The sequence below is a fragment of the Muscardinus avellanarius genome (genome assembly GCF_963383645.1).
Source record: "Muscardinus avellanarius genome assembly, chromosome: 5".
Lineage (NCBI taxonomy): Eukaryota > Metazoa > Chordata > Mammalia > Rodentia > Gliridae > Muscardinus > Muscardinus avellanarius.
The window spans coordinates 58,331,146-58,350,186 of record NC_137790.1 but is presented as its reverse complement, the minus strand read 5'-3'; the positions used below and the strand labels follow the sequence as shown (position 1 = coordinate 58,350,186).

General features: G+C 39.3%; 1 protein-coding gene across 1 annotated transcript in view; it reads left to right on the top strand.

The window, feature by feature from the left end:
- Positions 1-3,325: 3,325 nt before the first annotated feature.
- Positions 3,326-19,041, top strand: part of LOC308263160 (myosin-15-like) — a gene marked incomplete at its 5' end in the record, with an annotated part of 185,662 nt that continues 169,946 nt past the window's right edge. The window contains 4 exons of the mRNA XM_080696037.1: positions 3,326-3,413; positions 11,662-11,768; positions 15,833-15,976; positions 18,363-18,519. Coding sequence (XP_080552163.1) covers positions 3,326-3,413; positions 11,662-11,768; positions 15,833-15,976; positions 18,363-18,519 — 496 coding nt within the window. The remainder of the gene's footprint in view (positions 3,414-11,661; positions 11,769-15,832; positions 15,977-18,362; positions 18,520-19,041) is intronic.

Genomic DNA, 19,041 nt, shown 5'->3' with positions numbered 1-19,041 from the left:
TGTTTATTTTCTCATATTTGTGGCATTTGCTGTCCCTTGCAATTCAAATGTATTGCATTTACTGCCTTAAGACACATGTTGCAGCTTGCTTGAGATTATATAAGTGCTTGATAATTCTCTCCTTTTTCTGTTGACATCTGAATAAATCCATTCTCATTTTCAGGCACTTTATCTCTGATTTTAATGTTGAAAGAGCTTTGTTTAAAGATGTTTAATGTTGCCAGGCATGGTGGCGCACGCTTGTAATCCCAGGATTTGGGAGGCTGAGACAGGAGGATTGCGGTTTGCAGACAGCCTCAGCTACTTAGTGAGGCCCTCTGCAAGTCAGCGAGACCCTGTTTCAAAATAAAGAGTAAAAAATAGGGCTGGGGGTATAGATCAGAGATAGAATGCTCCTGGGTTCTATTCCCAGTACAGTAAATAATTTAATAATAATAATAATAATAATAATAATAATTAATAATAATAATAATGCTTAATGTTAACCAGGTTTGGCGGCATACACCTGTAATCCCAGTACTTGGGAGCCTGAAACAGGAGGATGTCAAATTTGAGGCTAGTTTTAGTGACTTAGCTAGAACCTCAGCAACTTAGCAAGACCCTGCTTCAAAATAAAAATAAATAAATTGGTGCATGCTTGTAATGTCAGTACTTGGGAGGCTGAGATAGGAGGATTACACAAGTTTGAAGCCAGTCTCAGCTACTTAGTGAGGCTCTCAGCAACTTAGTGAGACCTTGTTTCCAAATAAAATATAAAATAGGTCTAGGAGTGTAAGCCAGAGGTAAAAACCCAGCAACACACACACACACACACACACACACACACACACACACACACACACACACACACACACATGGATCTGGGTGGTATGAAGGTCAGAAGTAGAGTGCTCTTGGGTTGAATCTCCAGTACCTTCCCCCCGAAAAAAGGGGGAGAGAGATGCTTGGTGTTTTTTACTCAAGGAATATCAATATCTTTCTTATTATGTACATCATAGTTTTCCAGCAGTAGAAATCTTTAAAAGTTAACACACTTAATAACATACCTTGATGAAGAACTCAAAGGAATCTAATCAATTATAATGAAACAATTTACTTAACAGGCATCCACTGACTTTCTGCTTACAGTTAGAGCACTAAAATGATGCCAAGTCTTATAAAATCCTGCACCCCTCTCTCCATGATCAAAAGATCAAAAGAGACAAGCCTGCTGAGTGATAGTTTTACTGTGGCCAACCGTGAGAGGACTAGAGTAAGCTTAACCACTCTGGAGAGATTTCCATTCAAGATGATTCCTTTGTCTCACTACCATCTTCCAAGCTACAGCTTCCTTTTGTGAATTTCCCTTATTTTCTGCTATAGTTTGGATGTAATTTCTTGGAGATGTGTTAGAAACTTAATTTCCAAATTCCTATGTTAATGGTATTTGGAGATAGGATCTTTCAGAGGCAATTGACTGATGAGAACTTCTCTTTCAAGTATGGGTTAATCCACTCATGGTTTCATGGGTTAATAAGCTGTTGGGGAGTTGATTTGTTAAAAAATAAATTCTCTTTGGTACACTTTGTTTTGAAATCAGATGCCCTATGCTGTTTCAGGATCCAGAAAGAAGGTCCTCACAGATGTAGCGGATGCTGGCACCATGCTCCTGGAATTTCCACCCTTCAACCCTGAGCTAAATAAACCTTCTTCCTTTACAAATTATCAAGGCTGTGGTATTCAGTTATAACAACAGAAAGCAGACTAAGACACTTCCCCATGTTACTGTCCTCTATTATGGTTTGGAATATCTCAAATTCACTAAGCAATTTAGAAAGCAAAGCTGGCCTCCTACAGATTTAGCACAGCAATCAAAGACTGTACACGTTTGCTCATTGAATAGTAATAAGAGTAGTTAGCATTGATTGAAATTTTACGATGCACTAATGTGCTGACTTTCATGTGCAATCTTCATATCATATGAGAGAGAAAGTATGAGACATGAAAGTATTTAGACATGGGACATGATGTCTAAAATATATTTTGATGGCAAATAATATAAACTTACTCTAGTTCATTTCACATTAGGGGTTAAATGGGAGTTGATTGGCAGGTTATTGAGTGGAGACTGAATATAAGTCTCAGCAGGTACTCTTACCAGGTCTCCCTCTCCCTCTCCCTTTCCCTTTCTCTCTTCCTATCTTTTCCCTCTCCCTCTCCTTCTCCCTTATTTTGGTCTCTTATGACTATTTATCCTCATTCTTGTGACTCCCTTGAGTCATTCTTGGGACTCTCTACTGATGCTTTGGCTGTTTGGTCAAAATGTGACACCATGTGATCGTGCCATGATGCCAGCCTCATCCCTCAAGTTTGCATCACCCCATTCAACCAAAGAGCCTCTAAGTCCAAATTTCTCTTCTGGGAGGTACTTTGTCCCCGTTTGAACAGAGTTTGTTCTTTGTTGGGCCTCTAAGTCCAAATCCCTATTCTAGGATACACTCTGTTCCTGTTTGGATCAGGTAGTCAAATTCAGTCTAATTAGCTGGGCCAGGAAAGCCATGTCAAATTCTAGACATAGCTGCTTGTGGTTTATGCCTGTGGATGGTGCCAGGGACTTCTTAAAAAGTATGGGCTTAGCGGTTACTCTAACTGTGCTAGATTAAAGTGTATAATAATTCAATAATTATATAAGTATGGAATCTGGAGTTTAATTGAATGTGGACATGAGATTATAAGGAGGGAATCATTCCTGCCGAGGGAGCAAGTATCCACAGCTTGATGTTTCTCACTCTGGCCCATTCTAGTATCTGCCAAGGTCAGAACTCTGTGGGTGCACTGGGACTCTCACTAGTCCTCCTAGGCAGGCACTATTTTTTCCCTTCGGGGCCCTTTCTCCACATGAAATATTAAAAAAGATATTTTATAATTGTGTCGATGTAAAGGCAAATGTAATCTATGTTGGGCTTATAATTATCTATCATTAATATTATAGTTCTATTTTTATTTATCTTAAGAGTAAGTAAAACATTTTCCACAGGTCCCCGAAAGGTCTATAGGCCCTAAATATTGTGACTTCCATGTCGAACAGATAACTCAGCTTTGTTAGAGTCAGATGTTCTTGAGTTCAGTTTTTTTTTTTTAATGAACTTAAGATGTGGCAGAGAGAAAGAAGGGGGTCAGGTAGTTAAAAGAATCGAATGCTCTTTGGTCTGTGTATAGTGAATGGTTTTTCATTTGAGAGCCTGTGCCTCATTTCTGCTTTTTTGTTTCCCATTCTTCTATTTTACAGAGTGAATACGTTCAGCTCACTATTAGGTTTACTCCTTTCCAGTGGATTTAAAGAAGGATGGATCTTTCAGAGCTGGGAGAAGCTGCAGCCTTCCTTAGAAGAAGCAAGACTGACCTGCTTCTGCTACCTGCCGTGGCCCCTGATGGTAAGACTTGCGGAGGCTGCTGGCTTTGCTTCATTTTACTACTTCAAGGTGGAAGCTGAGATATTTGATGGGCTGAGAGGGATCATCAATTCTGGAGACCAACTTATTTGCTTGGAGTGCAAGCAGACTCCACGAGCCTCTGATTCTAAGCAATGGAGAAACTTGAGTGCCCACTCTAGGGATGGAGGAGGATGGCAGGGAAGCGGTGGCCCAGGCTCTACTTACTTGGCCCTATGACAGGTATTATTTTCCAGGAGACACTGCTACAATATATATGACCCAGGAGTGGTCACAAATAAATCCATATCAGAAATCTTCATTATTTATCAGTGAATAACTAGTCATTGTAATTACCAGCTATTTTAATAACTTAGTTATCCACCTTAGTCAAGAGTGAACTGTGACATAGACTATGAGTGGGGTTTGTACATCATAAAGAAGAAAGGAGAAGACTATGGGAAGGCTAGAAAATGAAGATTGGACTCTGTCCCTCTTCAGAATGTCTTCATGATAGAACTTGGCCCTCTGGTGATCTCCTAACCCAGCGGGGTCACTGGGCCAACACTAAAGAAAAGAAATGTCAGAGGATCCTGGCATGGTGGCACAGTAATGTTGGTACTGTAATTCCAGTACTTTGGAGGCTGATGTAGGAGGATCACAGGTTCAAGGCCAGTGTCTTAGTGAAGGCCTCAGCGACTCAGGGAGACCCTGTTTCAAAATTAAAAAAACAAAATAGGACTGGGGTATAGCTTAAAATGATACGTAGGAGGCTTGTTTGTTGTGATTCATAATTTCTGGGTACTTACAGGCAGGGGCAAAGGTTAATGAAGATTTAGCTTCAAGGAAATGGCCAAACTCTACATTAAAATTATCTAAATAAATGTTATTTATTTTCCTCTACTCTCTCTTTGAATATCTGGACTGCATGGCCATCCTCTAAATTTCAGGTAATTGAAGAATAAGAAATCCGGTTCGCAGAATGATCTAGCACCAGGTTACCTATGTGCTTGTAATCCCAGCATTCAGGAGGCTAAGACAGGGGGACTGTGGTTTGCAGACAGCCTCAGCTACTTAGTTTGGCCCTTTGCAACTCAGTGAGATCTGGTTTCAAAATAAAGAATAAAACCCGGGCGTGGTGGCGCACACTTGTAATCCCTGTGCTTGGGAGGCAGAGACAGGAGGATCACGCAGTTTCGAAGCCAGCCACGTGCGCTGGCTTAGGAGACCCTGTTTCCAAATAAAAATGTAAAAATAGGTCTGGTAGTGTAGCCTGGAGGTAGAAGGGCTTCCAGGAACCCCAGTGCCACCAAAAAAAAAAAAAAAAAAAAAGAATAAGAAATAGGGATGGGGGGATAGCTCAAAGGTAGAATGACCCTGGGTTTAATCCCTAGTACTGCAACAAACAAACAAACAAACAAATAAAAATGATGTTCTAGTACTCAGGATTTGTCAACATTGAACTTTAATATGACCAATTATTATAATTCATGTGAGTTGTGTAGGACATTATATTTCTATCACAGACCATCCAGTCCTGGATCAGTTCCCGGTTTCCAGTCGTTGGAATTAATTACTGTGATTGAATTTGAGAGTAGCTAATTGTAATCCATCGAATCAGATACAATAACAGAACAATCCCTAAGATCATGCTGGTCATGCTGAGGCTTATCACAGGTAGTTAGGTAATTAAAGACAGGATGCGAATGGTACCAGGGAGAAAGTCAAAATCAGGTTCAAGCATTAGGGATAATTGGATAATTGATTTAGTAGATTCAGCACTATAAATAATTACTTAAGCCACCAATTGACAGAATTTTAAATTATTTTTAACAGACAATTTCTTCACAGAAATGCACTGGTAGCAAACATGAAAATCATCAAATGTTGTTCATCCCCCTGGGCTAGAGACAATGGCATTTGCTGTTTTAAACTCAGGGCAAATGGAAAACAGTGTGATAATGGGTCTACATCCCCTGTCCTGGACCATCTCTAGATATAGAATCTTCCTCCATTGCTGTGATAATGAAATGAGGCTATAAACATGAAAAGCAAACATAAAGCATCATAATGAGCCGGGCGTGGTGGCATTCGGGAGGCTGAGACCAGAGGATCACAGTTCGTGGACAGCCTCAGCTACTTAGTGAGGCCCTCTGCAACTCAGTGATTCCCGGTTTCAAAACAAAGAATAAAACATAGGGCAGGGGATGTAGCTTGGAGGTCCAATGCCCCTGGATTCCATCCCCAGACCTGCAAAAAAAAAAAAAAAAAAAAAAAAAGCATTATAATGATGTCCAGGAAACAAAACTAGAATTACTGTCAGAGAAGACACCCTGGTATTTTGAGAGAAAAAAAGAAACACCAAGGCAAGGCAAGTGTGATAGTTCACACGTGTAATTCCAGCTACTGAGGAAGGAAGCCCACATGTTCAAAGTCAGCCTGGGCAACTTAGTGAGACCCTGTCTTAAATTAAAAATGAAAAGAGCTGGCGAAGTAACTCAGTGGTAGAACACCTCTGGGCTCAATCCCCAGTATAGCAATCAATCAATAAATAAAAGAAGAAAATCAAATTTGATTTCAAAATAAAATATAAATAATTTTATATTAGGAGAGGTAAAGAGTTACATAACTACAAAACTAAATACAATATTACCCTGATTTTTTCAATGGTCCATAAAAGAGATTTAGAAGCAACTCTTCATAGAGGTTAATAGCAGTTACTTCTGAGTTGTTTGATTGTGGATGGTTTTAAAAAATTTATATATTTATTTTCAAGTTCTTCAAGATTATACATATATACACACACACATATATATATATATATATATATATATATATATATATGGCGTTTTGTAGTCTCACATCATAATGTAGTTCAGAGTGATAGAGACATACATGTACACAGCACTTGGTGAACTTTCCTCCAGGTCCCTCCCTACTCCCTCCCCTTTCCATACATTATATTAAGATTGGCATTGATAATTTCACATCTGTACATAACATCAATGGAAGGGATGATCTCCCTTCTTTCCATCAACATCCTACCATCCTACCCAGGCCCCTTTCATCGCTCCACTGAAATTTCTCCTTCATTATCTACAGTATTACTGGTATCCTGTTTACCCCCTAGCTTCCATATATGAGAAAAAACATATTACCCTTCACTTTCTGTGACTGGCTGATCTCACTTAACATAAATGATCTCCAGGTATATCCAATTTCCTGCAAATGACATAATTTTGTTCTTTATTGCTGAATAGAATTCTACTGTGTGTATATCTCATAATTTTGTAAACCATTCATCTGTTTATCGACACCTAGGTTGGTTCCATAATTTGGTTATTGTGATTGTGCTGCTATAACATACATATATCACTATAATATCTGATTTCATTCCTTTTGGAAAAAATATTCAGGAGTGGTATAGCTAGATAATATGGTGGATCCATTCTAATTTTTTGAGAAATCTCCACATTGTTCTCCATAGCAGCTGTATTAATTTGCAATCCCACTAACAGTGTAGAAGACATTTCTGTATTTGGACTGAAAGTACTTTCTGGAAGTTAGTATGGCACTTGGTGTAAAGCCGCTTCTTTCCGGAGTAAATATAAGTGAGTGCCTCTCATATTCAAGAGCTCCTATTTCTCCACATCCTTACTAGTATTTGTTATTTGTATTCTTATGATTGCCATTCTAATTGGGGTTAGATGGTTTGCATCTCCCTGATTGCTAATTATGTTAAGCATTTTTTCATATATTTACTGACAATTTGTATTTCTTTTTTTGTTAAGTGTCTATTTGGTTCAATTGCCCATTTCTTGATTTTTTTTTTAGTGTTAAGTCTTTTAAGTTCTTTGTATATTCTGGATATTAGTTCTGTATCCAAGGAATATCTGATGAAGAACTTCTCCCACTCTGTAGGCTCTTTCTTTAAGCTCTTGATGGTTTTCTTCTCTGAACATAAACTTTTTAATTTGATGCTGTCCCACTTATTCTGGTTTTTGATTTTCTGAGTCTTGGGAATCTTACTGAGGAAATTTCTACCTGTTCCTATATGTTGGAGTGTTGGTCCTATACACTCTTCTATTGATTTCAGTCTCTGATTCTATTTCCAGGTCTTTGATCCATTTTAAGTTAACTTTTGTGCTGGGTGTGAGGTTGGGGTTTAATTCTATTTTTCTACAAATGGATGATCAGTTTTACCAACACAATTTTTTCAAAAGGCTGTCTTTTCTCCAATGTATGTTTTTGGCAACTCTGTAAAAAAATCAATTGGCCGTAAGTGTGTGGATTTGTTTCTGTATCTTCTGTTCCATTGGTCTATGTGTCTATTTTGTGCCAACCATGCTGTTTATACTACTGTAGCTCTTTAACATTATTGAAATTCAGGTATTTTTATGCCTCCTGCATGGTTCTTATTGATAAGAATTATTTTGGCTATTATAGCTTTTTTTTTTTTTTTTTTGGTGGTACTGGGGGTGGAACCCAGAGGCTTTCTACCTCCGGGCTATACTCCCAGACCTTTTTAATATTATATTTGGAAACAAGGTCTCACTAAGTTGCTGAAAGCCTCACTAAGTAGCTGAGGCTGGCTTCGAACCCGTGCGATCCTCCTGTCTCAGCCTCCCAAGCGCGGGGATTACAAGCGTGTGCCAACATGCTCGGCTTAGTTTTTTTGTTTTTACATGTGAAATTTAGGACTGATTTTTAAAGACTGATTTTTTTTCTAGCTCTGTAAAGAATGGCATTGGTACTTTAATAGGGATTGCATTGACTCTGTATAATACTTTTGGTAGAATGGCCATTTTGATAATATTTATTCTGCCTATCCAAGAGCACAGGAGATCTTTCCACCTAAGTAGATCTTCAATCTCTTTCTTTAGTGTTTTATAATTCTCATCATAGAGGCATTTTACCTCCTTAGTTAGATTTATTTTTAGCTGTTTTATTGTTTTTGAGGTTATAGCAAATGGAACTGTTTTACAGATTTCACCTGTAGTGGATTCATGATTGGCATATAGAAAAGATACTGAATTTTGTAAATTGATTTTGTGTCCTGCTACTTGGCTGAAATAATATAGGCAATAACCTTCTCACTTTACAGGTGAGAAAACCAAGGCCCAAAGAGATAAGATGACTGCTTTATATTTCATTGCTAGCAAAGCCTCTACTAAGATTCAGGTTTCCTGACTAAAATACATTGCTATCAGTATTTCCAGCTCTGCATTATTCATGAACATAAGGAATTAGCAGTTGACTGATTTTATAAACTTCATTTTTATAAACATCCCTATCAGGAACTGAGCCTCAAATAGGGAAGTATTTCCAAAAATTCTTTTCTGCCACTGTTGCTAGAGGTAATGAAATAAGAGCTCATCATGTGGCAGGTCATGAACATGCTCCTTGAGAGAAAAGTTGGAGAAAGAAAAGCTAAGCATTTGGTAACCGATGCATGCTATAATGGAGGAGCACCAATTAAGGAGGCAGGTGATTTCTATAGTCATTATTCTAATGACTACCTCTAATTAGCCATGTGACTATGGTACTATGAGCAAATTTCTTTATTTCTCTTCTCAGGCTATTTTTAAGAGGAGAGAGAGAGAGAGAGAGAGAGAGAGAGAGAGAGAGAGAGAGAGAGAGAGAGAGAGAGAGAAAGAGAGAGAGAGATAGAGATATTAAGGTAATTTTCAATTGATAATACTTGCTTTGAAATGCATAGCATTTACTTTAAGCACATATACAAAGATGTATCCTACATGGGTGCTTTTTCAAAAGCAAGCATTTTTTTGTAGACACAACACAAAGTAAAATTGGTGTTCTTAAAAAGGGACCAAAGTAAAAACTACAAAGCCAAATCAGTATTTAAGACACAAACATGTAGAAAGCCAGTGAACAATGAATTAGATGGGAATTTAAAATCTTTTTACCAAGCAGTTTTAATGGCAAATTGTTTGCAATCAGGAAACAGAGAAGGCAGCTTCTTGTAGATTGTATGGTAGCAAGAAAGTAGTGAGCAGCAAAATTCTTTGCTGAGACAAGTATGGTGGAGGCGGTGGCTAAAGGTGCCCAAACTCACTGTTTTCTTTGCACACACTCCTTCCCCAGACCTAGTGGCCTGGGGCATTTGGTGAGGACAAGCTGCCTGGTAGCAGTGAGGGCTCTCTAGCTTTGTGACTCTTATGTTAGTGATGATGGTGGTGACTGAGTTGGCTTTGCCCATTAGTATTATGGTTGCAATGGTATTATGAGTCTTATTGACACAGTGGCGAGAATGATGGGTCACACTTAATGTCTTTCATGAACACTCAGTTTATTTTACAATGCTCGTATCACTCCCATACTTCTCTAACTAAGCCACTGGCCAGATAGCATTTGGTTATCTGAGGCAAACAGGTCTGCATGAGTAACCTAGGTTCAGGATCGCTGTCACAGCCATTGTTGATGTCGAGGTGCAGATGCTCGATGTCCAGGGAGTCAGACGGGAATGAGCCCGACTGTCATCTATAGGAATCACCTAGCAGTTGCCAGGGCAGTGCCCCGAGCCAGACTAACATTCAGCCTCTTGGAGCCAGTTGGGTCAGAGCCACCAGTCTGTCCATTTGCTAGGTTATATAAACCCTAAATTGGTGTCACTGATTACATAGGCTCATTGCTTCTACCATTATCTTGCTTTCCCAGCTGTTTCATCCTATGGACATATGTCCAGGATGTATGTCCATTATTTCATCCTTATCTTGTTTTCCAGTTGTCCCAAACTGCAGATGTGTGTCTGAGGTGTGTGTCCATTAATTTGTCTTGAGCATGTCAGTTACATCCTTCTTCTGTCCCATTTTCTTTGCAAATCTGGCCAGTCCATCTGTCCCTACACTATACCTATAGCCTGACATATATTTCATATAATCACAACATTTTTGACATATATTGTATGCTCACAACAAGTGGGGTTTTCACTGTGTCTTTCTTAGCCATGGATTAGGACTTCCCCCTCTGGCCAAATTCTCTACCCTCGCCCTGTCTGAGGAGCTATGATCTGGAAACTTCTGTGATCTGCTGAGACTCATTGCTTTTTAAAATTGTATTTTTTATTCATCTTCACTGGATGTCTGCTTTAGGTAGAGGAGAATTTGAGAAGTGGTTAAGTGAGTCAGGGAGCTGCCTCAGGTATTCATAAAATTTCTGACTCAAAATCCCATAGGGGTGGAAGAAGAGAGAAAAGAAACATATGAGGGTAGTATACATCAGTTTTATTATATGACAAAATAACCAATATTCTCTCTCCTCAACCTCCTCTCCAATTCTAATATGCCATCCTCATACTTTCATTCAAAGATTAAAAATATCTAAAAAAAATCCTGGAAGACAGCACAATTGACATAATTTTTTACTTGGTTATAGTGAGACCTTTCTGAATGAGAGATTATTTTTTGTGGAACTGGGGATAGAACCCACGGTCATTCTACCGCTGAACTGCACCCCAGCCCTACTTTTTATTCTTTATTTTAAAACAGGGTCTCACTGAATTGCAAAGGGTCTCATTAAGTAGCTGAGGCTGTCCATGAACTGCAACCCTCTGTCTCAGCCTCCCAAATGTTGGGATTACAAGTATGTGCCACCACGCCCATCTCTGAGTGAGAGTTTTGGAGGAGATCTGGTAAAAGGTAAGGACCAGGGCAATACCTGAGGGCCTGGGGTTATGAGTAGAAGGAAGTGATGGTGCTGGGAGAAGTGGGTAAGTTTTTGGCAGGTGTTGGTGGGTAATATTCTTGTAACACAGTGACCCATGGTGCTATCAAGCTCTGCTTGCTGAGACATTTCTTGTTTCTATAAAATCACAATCATTATGTGGCTGTATCTTTAGGGCAAGCATTTATAATTTTATATAACTTTCTATTTCCCATGTTGATGACTCCAAGTCAACAAGTGATTCATTAGAAATGAAATCAGGAGCCGGGCATGGTGGCACATGCTTGTAATCCCAGCGTTTGGGAGGCTGAGACAGGAGGATCGCACAGGTTCGAAGCCAGCCTCAGTTACTAAGTGAGGCTCTCAACAACTTAGTGAGATCCTGATTCCAAATAAAGTACAAAAATAGGTTTGGAAGTATAGCCTGGAGGTAGAAAAGCCTTTGGGTTCCACCCCCAGTACCACACACACAAAAAAGAAAAGAAATAAAATCAGATAGGTCAGTATGAAAGTGCTCAATAAGTATTTCTATAAGTAATATGGTTGTATTTCAATTTTTTCTCTACAGGGAAAAAGAAATGTTGGGTTCATGATGAGGAAAATGCATACATTGAGGCTGAGGTTAAAGGGAGTGAAGATGATGGAAAAATACTTATTGAGACAAGAGATGGAAAGGTAAGGGAATATCTATTTGATTTGGGGAACAAATGTGTTCTCTTTTTAATCAGAGGACAGATTCATTTCTTTGGGCCTGTGGTAAGACAGAGCATCATGGCGGAAGTGTGGTAGAGGAAGCTGCTCAGCTCATGGCAGCTGGGCAGGAGAGAGAGAGATAGAGATAGAGATAGAGAGAGAGAGAGAGAGAGAGAGAGAGAGAGAGAGAGAGAAGAAGAAGAAGAAGAAGAAGAAGAAGAAGAAGAAGGAGGAGGAGGAGGAGGAGGAGGAGGAGGAGGAGGAGGAGGAGTAAAAGGAGGAGGAGGAGACCAGTACAAAAAATGTTTTTCCAGGGTAGGACAAAAATGTTTTTCCAGGGTCTGCCCCTAGTGACCCACTTCCTCAAATTTCTCCCCACCACCTGCAGTTTCCACCATCTGCTAGGAGTCCATTCAGCTATCAGGATTAATCCTTCTCCTAAACCCAATCTCTGAACATTGTTGCATTAAGAACCAAACCTGCAACACATGTGACTTTGGACAATATTTGAAATCCAATACATAACCCCTTCTGATTGTGATACCCTCTATGATCTAAATACCTCTAACTAGGCCCCACCTCTTAACCATTCCACATCACCTTCCAACACCATCACAGAAGACAGTTTCCAATGTGTGAGCCACTGGGGAACATGCTGAAACCACATCCAAACCATAGCAAGCTGGAAGAGTTCTTTTTTTCTTTTTTTTTTTTTTCTTAGCATTCTATATTAAGTTTTGTATCAGATAAATCTTATGCAGATATTTTTCCCAGTCTGTCTTCAGTTTTTTGATGGTGTCCAACACAGTTTTATTAGACCTCCAGATGAGAATCTTACTCTTTTGAGAAAATTGACTAAACCCTTTGTCTCTTCAACAATATTTAAGGTGATCTGTGAATGTAATGTGGTTACACTATAATTTTAAAAAGGAAATAATGAGAACATGTATGCTATTAATGCCTCTAGAAAGAGGAGTCTAAAGGGGGTCTTAAAGGACACTATGTCATGAAGGTAATATTTCTCCAGCCTTGTCCCGGGCTTCCTCATTCCCATGTTAGAAGTGACTGCACTTCCAATTCCCTTTGATGTTTGTAACATTATTAAAGGAAGTAAAACCAGTGAGTATAAAGTACTATGCATTGAAGAAAGCTGGTAAGGACAGAAGATAGAAAATAGAATCAGGTTTCCGGGCATGGTGGCGCATGCTTGTAATCCTCGCGCTTGGGAGGCTGAGACAGGAGGATTGCACAGGTTCAAAGCCAGCCTCAGCTACTTAGTGAGGCTCTTAGCAACCTAGTGAGACCCTGTTTCTAAATAAAATATAAAATAGGCCTGGGAGTGTAGCCTGGAGGTAAAAAGCCTCTGGGTTCCATCTCCAGTACCACCAAAAAAATAAAAAAATAAAAAAATAAATAAATAAATAAATAAATAAAAAATAAAAGAATCAGGGCTAACGGGAGGTTTTGAAGGTGTAGGGATCTGATTATGTTTTACATGTGTGTAAAGGCAGAAGAGAAGCAGCCCTTGAAATATGAAAATTAAAAACAATCAAAGAGAAGGGATTACTTTGGGAGCATTGTCAAAGGATCCTGTGGGTAGAAATTGGTTCAAGGCTATGAAGAGTGTGAGAGCTTTGATAAGATGAAGTCATCATCAACTGGGGTTACCTGGGGAAAATTACTTGCTTCCAATATCTAATCAAGGAAAGGCCTTATAGAGAGGGTATTAAGACACCTTTGAGAAGAACCTAAAACGATTGTTTGATAGTAGCTATGTACTCATATTAATCAAGATTTTTATTTTTTCTGTACTGGGGATTGAATCCAAAGCATCCAAGCTATACCCTCAGCCCCAATTTTTATTCTTTTATTTTTTTGGTGTTACTGGGGTTCCTGGAAGTCCTTCTACCTCCAGGATACACTCCCAGACCTATTTTTTATATTTTTATTTGGAAACAGGATCTTTTAAGTCAGCGCTGCTGGCTGTGCGATCCTCCTGTCTCTGCCTCCCAAGCGCGGGGATTACAAGTGTGCACCACCACTCCTGGCCTTAGTCATTATTTTGAAACAGGGTCATACTAAGTTGCAGAAGGCCTCACTAACTCACTAAGTAGCTAAGGCTGGCTGTGAACCTGCAATTCTCCTATCTCCCAAATACAGGGATTACCACACCAGGCTTAATCAAGATATTAATATTATAATGTACACATCTGGAATCCCAGGAACTTTAGGGGAGTACTGTAATCCCACTACTTGGGAGGCTGAGATGGGAGGATTGACAGTTTGAGGATGGCCTCAGTAAGTAGTGAGATTCTCAATAACCTAGGGAGAACTTGTTTTAAAAATACAAAAATAAAAAGGGCTGGGGGATGTATCTTGGAGGTAGAATGCCCTTAGGTTCAATCTCTAGTACTAAATTAATTAATTAATTAACATATTTAAAAATTGGTATGTAGAACACTTGCCTAACATACAGGAGGCTTTAGGCTCAAATCCCTATCTGTGACACCTTCCCCCACACACTATTTATTCACTAAGTACCTACCATGTCCCTGGCATTGTAATAGGTGCTTTAGTAATTATAGAAGACACATCTAAGCTCTTTCTTGAGGCACTTATAATCTATCTTGGAAAGAGCTTAACATAGTCAGTTATTAAAGTGGTGGGCACGCATATAATCCCTGCGCTTGGGAAGCGGAGACAGGAGGATCGTGCAGGTCTGAAGCCAGCCGTGCTGGCTTAAGAGACCCTGTTTCCATATAAAAATATATATAAAAAATAGGTCTGGGAGTGTAGCCCGTAAGTAGAAGGGTTTCCAGGAACCCTAGTACCACCACCAAAACAAACAAACAAACAAACAAACAACAACAACAACAAACCATTCACAGAAGCTGGGCGTGGTGGTGCAAGGTGGTTGTAATCCCAGTACGTGGGAGGCTGAGACAGGAGGATCGTAGGTTTGTGGCCAGCTTCAGCTACTTAGTGAAGCCCTCTGCAACTTAGTGAGACCCCATTTCAAAATAAAGAGAAAAAAATAGAGCCAGAGGTGTAGCTTGGAGTAGGATCCCCAGTTCCACCCGCCCCCAAAGAAAATTCACTGAAGTTATTAAGGCCAAGGCCAAGGTAGTATAAGTTGTATATATGGTAAGACTGGACAGAGGGGAAATAATTATGAGTTAGAGTAGTTGGTAAAGATTAAAGAAAGAGGTCAGGTCTTGAATTATTTCTGGATGAGGTTTACATCCTTGATATGGTCTTCCAAATTTCTTCTTACAAGCACACGCTTGTAATCCCCGCACTTGGGAGGCAGACACAGGAGGATCACACAGGTTCGAAGCCAGCCTTGCTGGTTTAAGAGACCCTGTTTCCAAAAAATAAATTAAAAAAAATATATATATATATTAGGTCTGGGAGTGTAGCCCGGAGGTAGAAGGGTTTCCAGGAACCCCAGTACCACACACACACACACACACACACACACACACACACACACACACACAAAATTCCTTCTTCTAAACTTCTAACAGATGTGGAGGATCAATAGAGGGCCATATCATGTGTAATGCATTTTTTATATTCTCAGAGCTCCTCAGGGTCAGCAAAGAGCCATAAGATTAGGGCATTGTAAGATGTAAAATAATAGAAAAATGTACTTTTCTTCAAAGTCAGAAGATTTTTTGGGGGGGATTCATGGGGATTGAACCTTAAGGACATTCTACTTTCAAGTTATATCTCCAGCCCTTTTAATCTTTTATTTTAAAACAGAGTCTTGCTAAGTGGCTGAGGCTGGCTTATAACCTATGATCCTTTCATCTCAGCCTCCCAAGTACTGGGATTACAGAAGTGTACCACTATGCCTAGCGAGGGAGAGGATTCTCAATTTCTTCCATGAAGTTTGTTTTAATTTCTTCTGGCCTTATCCTTCAAGAAGGCCTAAATATGCATGTATATATTTTTTTACACTGAATTCTTTCTAGAGAATGTTAAAAGTAAATAAGCACAGAAGAAATAGAAAAATATATTTTATATTTGTCTTCTTTCTGAAGAGTCTGATTATCAAGGAGGACAAAATCCAGCAGATGAATCCTGCAATGTTTGAACTGATTGAAGATGTGGCAGTGCTGACTCACCTCAATGAAGCATCTGTGCTGTACGTCCTGCGGAGGCGCTATGACCGCTGGATGATCTATGTGTGTATATCTGCTTTACTGGTAAAATACACTGGCACGCACACTAACGATGTTCTAACCTCTCCCAGGTGATGCATCACATTTAATTGCAGCATACTCAAATAGAAACTGTCCTTAAGGAACACTTACTGGGGAGAGACTTATCTGAGCATTTTTTCAATTTTGTTTTGTCAGCATTCAGGTCCCTTTCCATAGGTAGTCATGCTAAATTAATAAACCAAGACTTGGAACCTGATAGAACAGTGTCCAAAAACCAACTCTGTTACTTATTAGTTAAGAGTTTTCTTTTCAAAAAATTTTCCAAGTGGAAAGTATGTATTTCATTTTTGATATAGTTGTGAATAGGTAAAGTGGGGCATGCTTGTATTCATGCACATACACATATGAACACATATGCCTGACTGTGTGGAAATAGATAAGCATATGCTCAACACTCCTAAAAGCAGTAATTGAGTGTCTTAGATGGTGATCTTTTTCAGGGAATTAGGGAGAGAAATGAGCTGAGTCCCTGAGGTGTTTATCTGTTGATGGTAGCAATTTTCACTGTGATCATCAGAAAGTTTATGCCTACTCTTGATCACTAGACTGTGAGCCCCCTGAAGACATGCCAAGTTCCTGCTGTGCTTTAAAATTTGCCTACCAGGTGTGCAGTACATGCTTGTTTAATGAATAAGTTAATAAAAATACAAAATGCTCTGTTTATAGGCCCAGTGGTAGTAAAATGAACACTCTTAAGGTCAGACCAGGGTCTAGACAGTGGGTTAATAAACATGAATCAGAACTTATGTTCCTATGTAAGCTCACCTGCTGTCTCTTGTGTTGATGTCCAAAAGCAGCATCTAAACCTGTCCTGACACTGTAGGAGACACTTCTGCCTAGAGGGCAGCATAGCAAGAAATGAGGAGAGGATAGAGTTGTTGCTCTTCCAATACCTCTTCCATCTTGTTGAGAAAGCAGTTCATGCGGTCCCAGGTGAGGACAGGGTTTTCCTCTCTTATACCTTCTCTGTCTTGCAGAGCCTTGACTTCTTGAATTCACTGTCTTATAAAGTGGGATATTAATACTTATTAATACTTATTAATATTAGCTCTCCATGCTAACTTGGAAGATTTAATAAAAGAATGTAGATAAAATACAAAGTTCAGTGCCTGTCACTGAATTAATGTTGAATGACCAGGAGGATTTTTCTCACCATCATTAAATTGGTGATAGTTGGTTTCTAAGTTTCTTTTGTATGCCACAAATCTATGCATCAGAAGCAGCACTGAGATTAGGCTATGATAATGGCAGCTGGAATCTACTGCCATGAGAACCATGACATGCCATCAGTTCCCTCCTTGGTTGGTTCTCTGATTTGCCAAGTGATCGTATTAGCCTCTCTAGGATTCTATAACAAAGCTACTACAAACTGAGTGGCTTAAAACAATAGATATTCAAGCCAGGTGTGGTGGTGCACGCTTGTAATCCCCGTGCTTGGGAGGCTGAGACAGGAGGATTATGCAGGTTTGAAGCCAGTCTCAGCTGGTTTAAGAGACCCTGTTTCCAAATAAAATATAAAATAGGTCTGGGAGTGTAGCCCGGAGGTAGAAATCCTCTAGGTTCCATCCCCCATACTACCCCCCCCAAATAATAGATATTCATTGTCCTACAGTTCTGGGGGCCAGATGTTCAAATTCAAATCCTATTAGTATGGTTGCATTTCCACTGGACTCCATACAGGAGAATCCTTACCTGTCTTTTGACTTCTTGGAGCTATTAGCATTCCTTGTAGCCTCATCACTTTCATCTGCCTCCATCTTTATGTCACCTCTGTGTGTCTCCTGAAAAGACCCCACTCATTAAATTTAAGACCCAGTGAGATATTATCTTCAGGCCTTTAGCTTGTTTATATCTGTAAAGGTGCTTTTTCTAAACAAGGTCACATTTGCAGTTTCTGGGGATTAGGATATAAACATATCTTTTTTGAGGAGTCACAATTCAATGACTTCTGTGGCTAACTGATGGACAGGAGCTATTTATTCCCTCTCAGTGCCCTGAAAGCAGGTACCTAATCTTGCTGGGGCACAGATTCCTTTCTGGACTTAAATGTCTGATGGCTGGCTTTAAAAAATCCCTGCAGTCTGCTTATTAGTGTTCTGTCTTTGAAAGCTGTAAATGTCAGTTGTGTTAGTAGATAGTAGATTTCCAAGGAGAGAGGTAATACCAGGTCCTGATACTAGTCTAACCTGCTTCTGTCTCTTTCTGTTAAAAGTCTTTTCTTTATATGAATCTAAAACCTCTGCACTTTTAAGTAAGTATTCAAACAAATGCTTCCTGACAGGAAGAATCGACAAACCTGAAAGTGTGTCTAATCTGTTTTCTGAAATTTGTAATGATCCTCCCTCAGACATATGCAGGTCTCTTCTGTGTGGTCATAAACCCTTACAAGTGGCTTCCAGTGTATCAGAAAGAAGTCATGGCTGCCTACAAAGGGAAGAGGCACTCAGAGGCTCCCCCTCACATCTTTGCTGTTGCCAACAATGCCTTTCAGGATATGCTTCACAGTAAGTAGCTGCCCTACAAAAGGAAAAGTAGAACTATCTGATCTTCAATTTTTCTGTGTCACCACGTGACAATTAAGCATTGTGAGCAGAGCATGGCCTTTATGTATCAAATCTGTAAAAGCCTGTTTCCTTCTGGATAAAATGTGAGCAAATTAGTATGAACCTCCTAGGGCTACTGGGACAATTAGCTTGCAATTCAAAGTGAAATAATGCATTTAAGTGCTAAGGTTTGTGTTTGGTCCAGACTAAGGTCCTTGTAAATGTCAGTTTTTATTATATAAAGCATCTGCTCTACCATCTGACACAAATAAGTTATTCTATAGCTATTATTACATAATTCTAAAAGGCTTAAAATGGCAAAAATGTGCACCATTAGGTGCTTATCATTTGTATTTAGAGTAAGGGAAAAGGTCTACAATTTATATATTCTTATCATTTGTGTACATAGAAAAAATTCTATTTTCTTCTGTACTATTTAAGTGATCATTTTAAACTAATGGTAAATGAAGCAAATACTTTTCC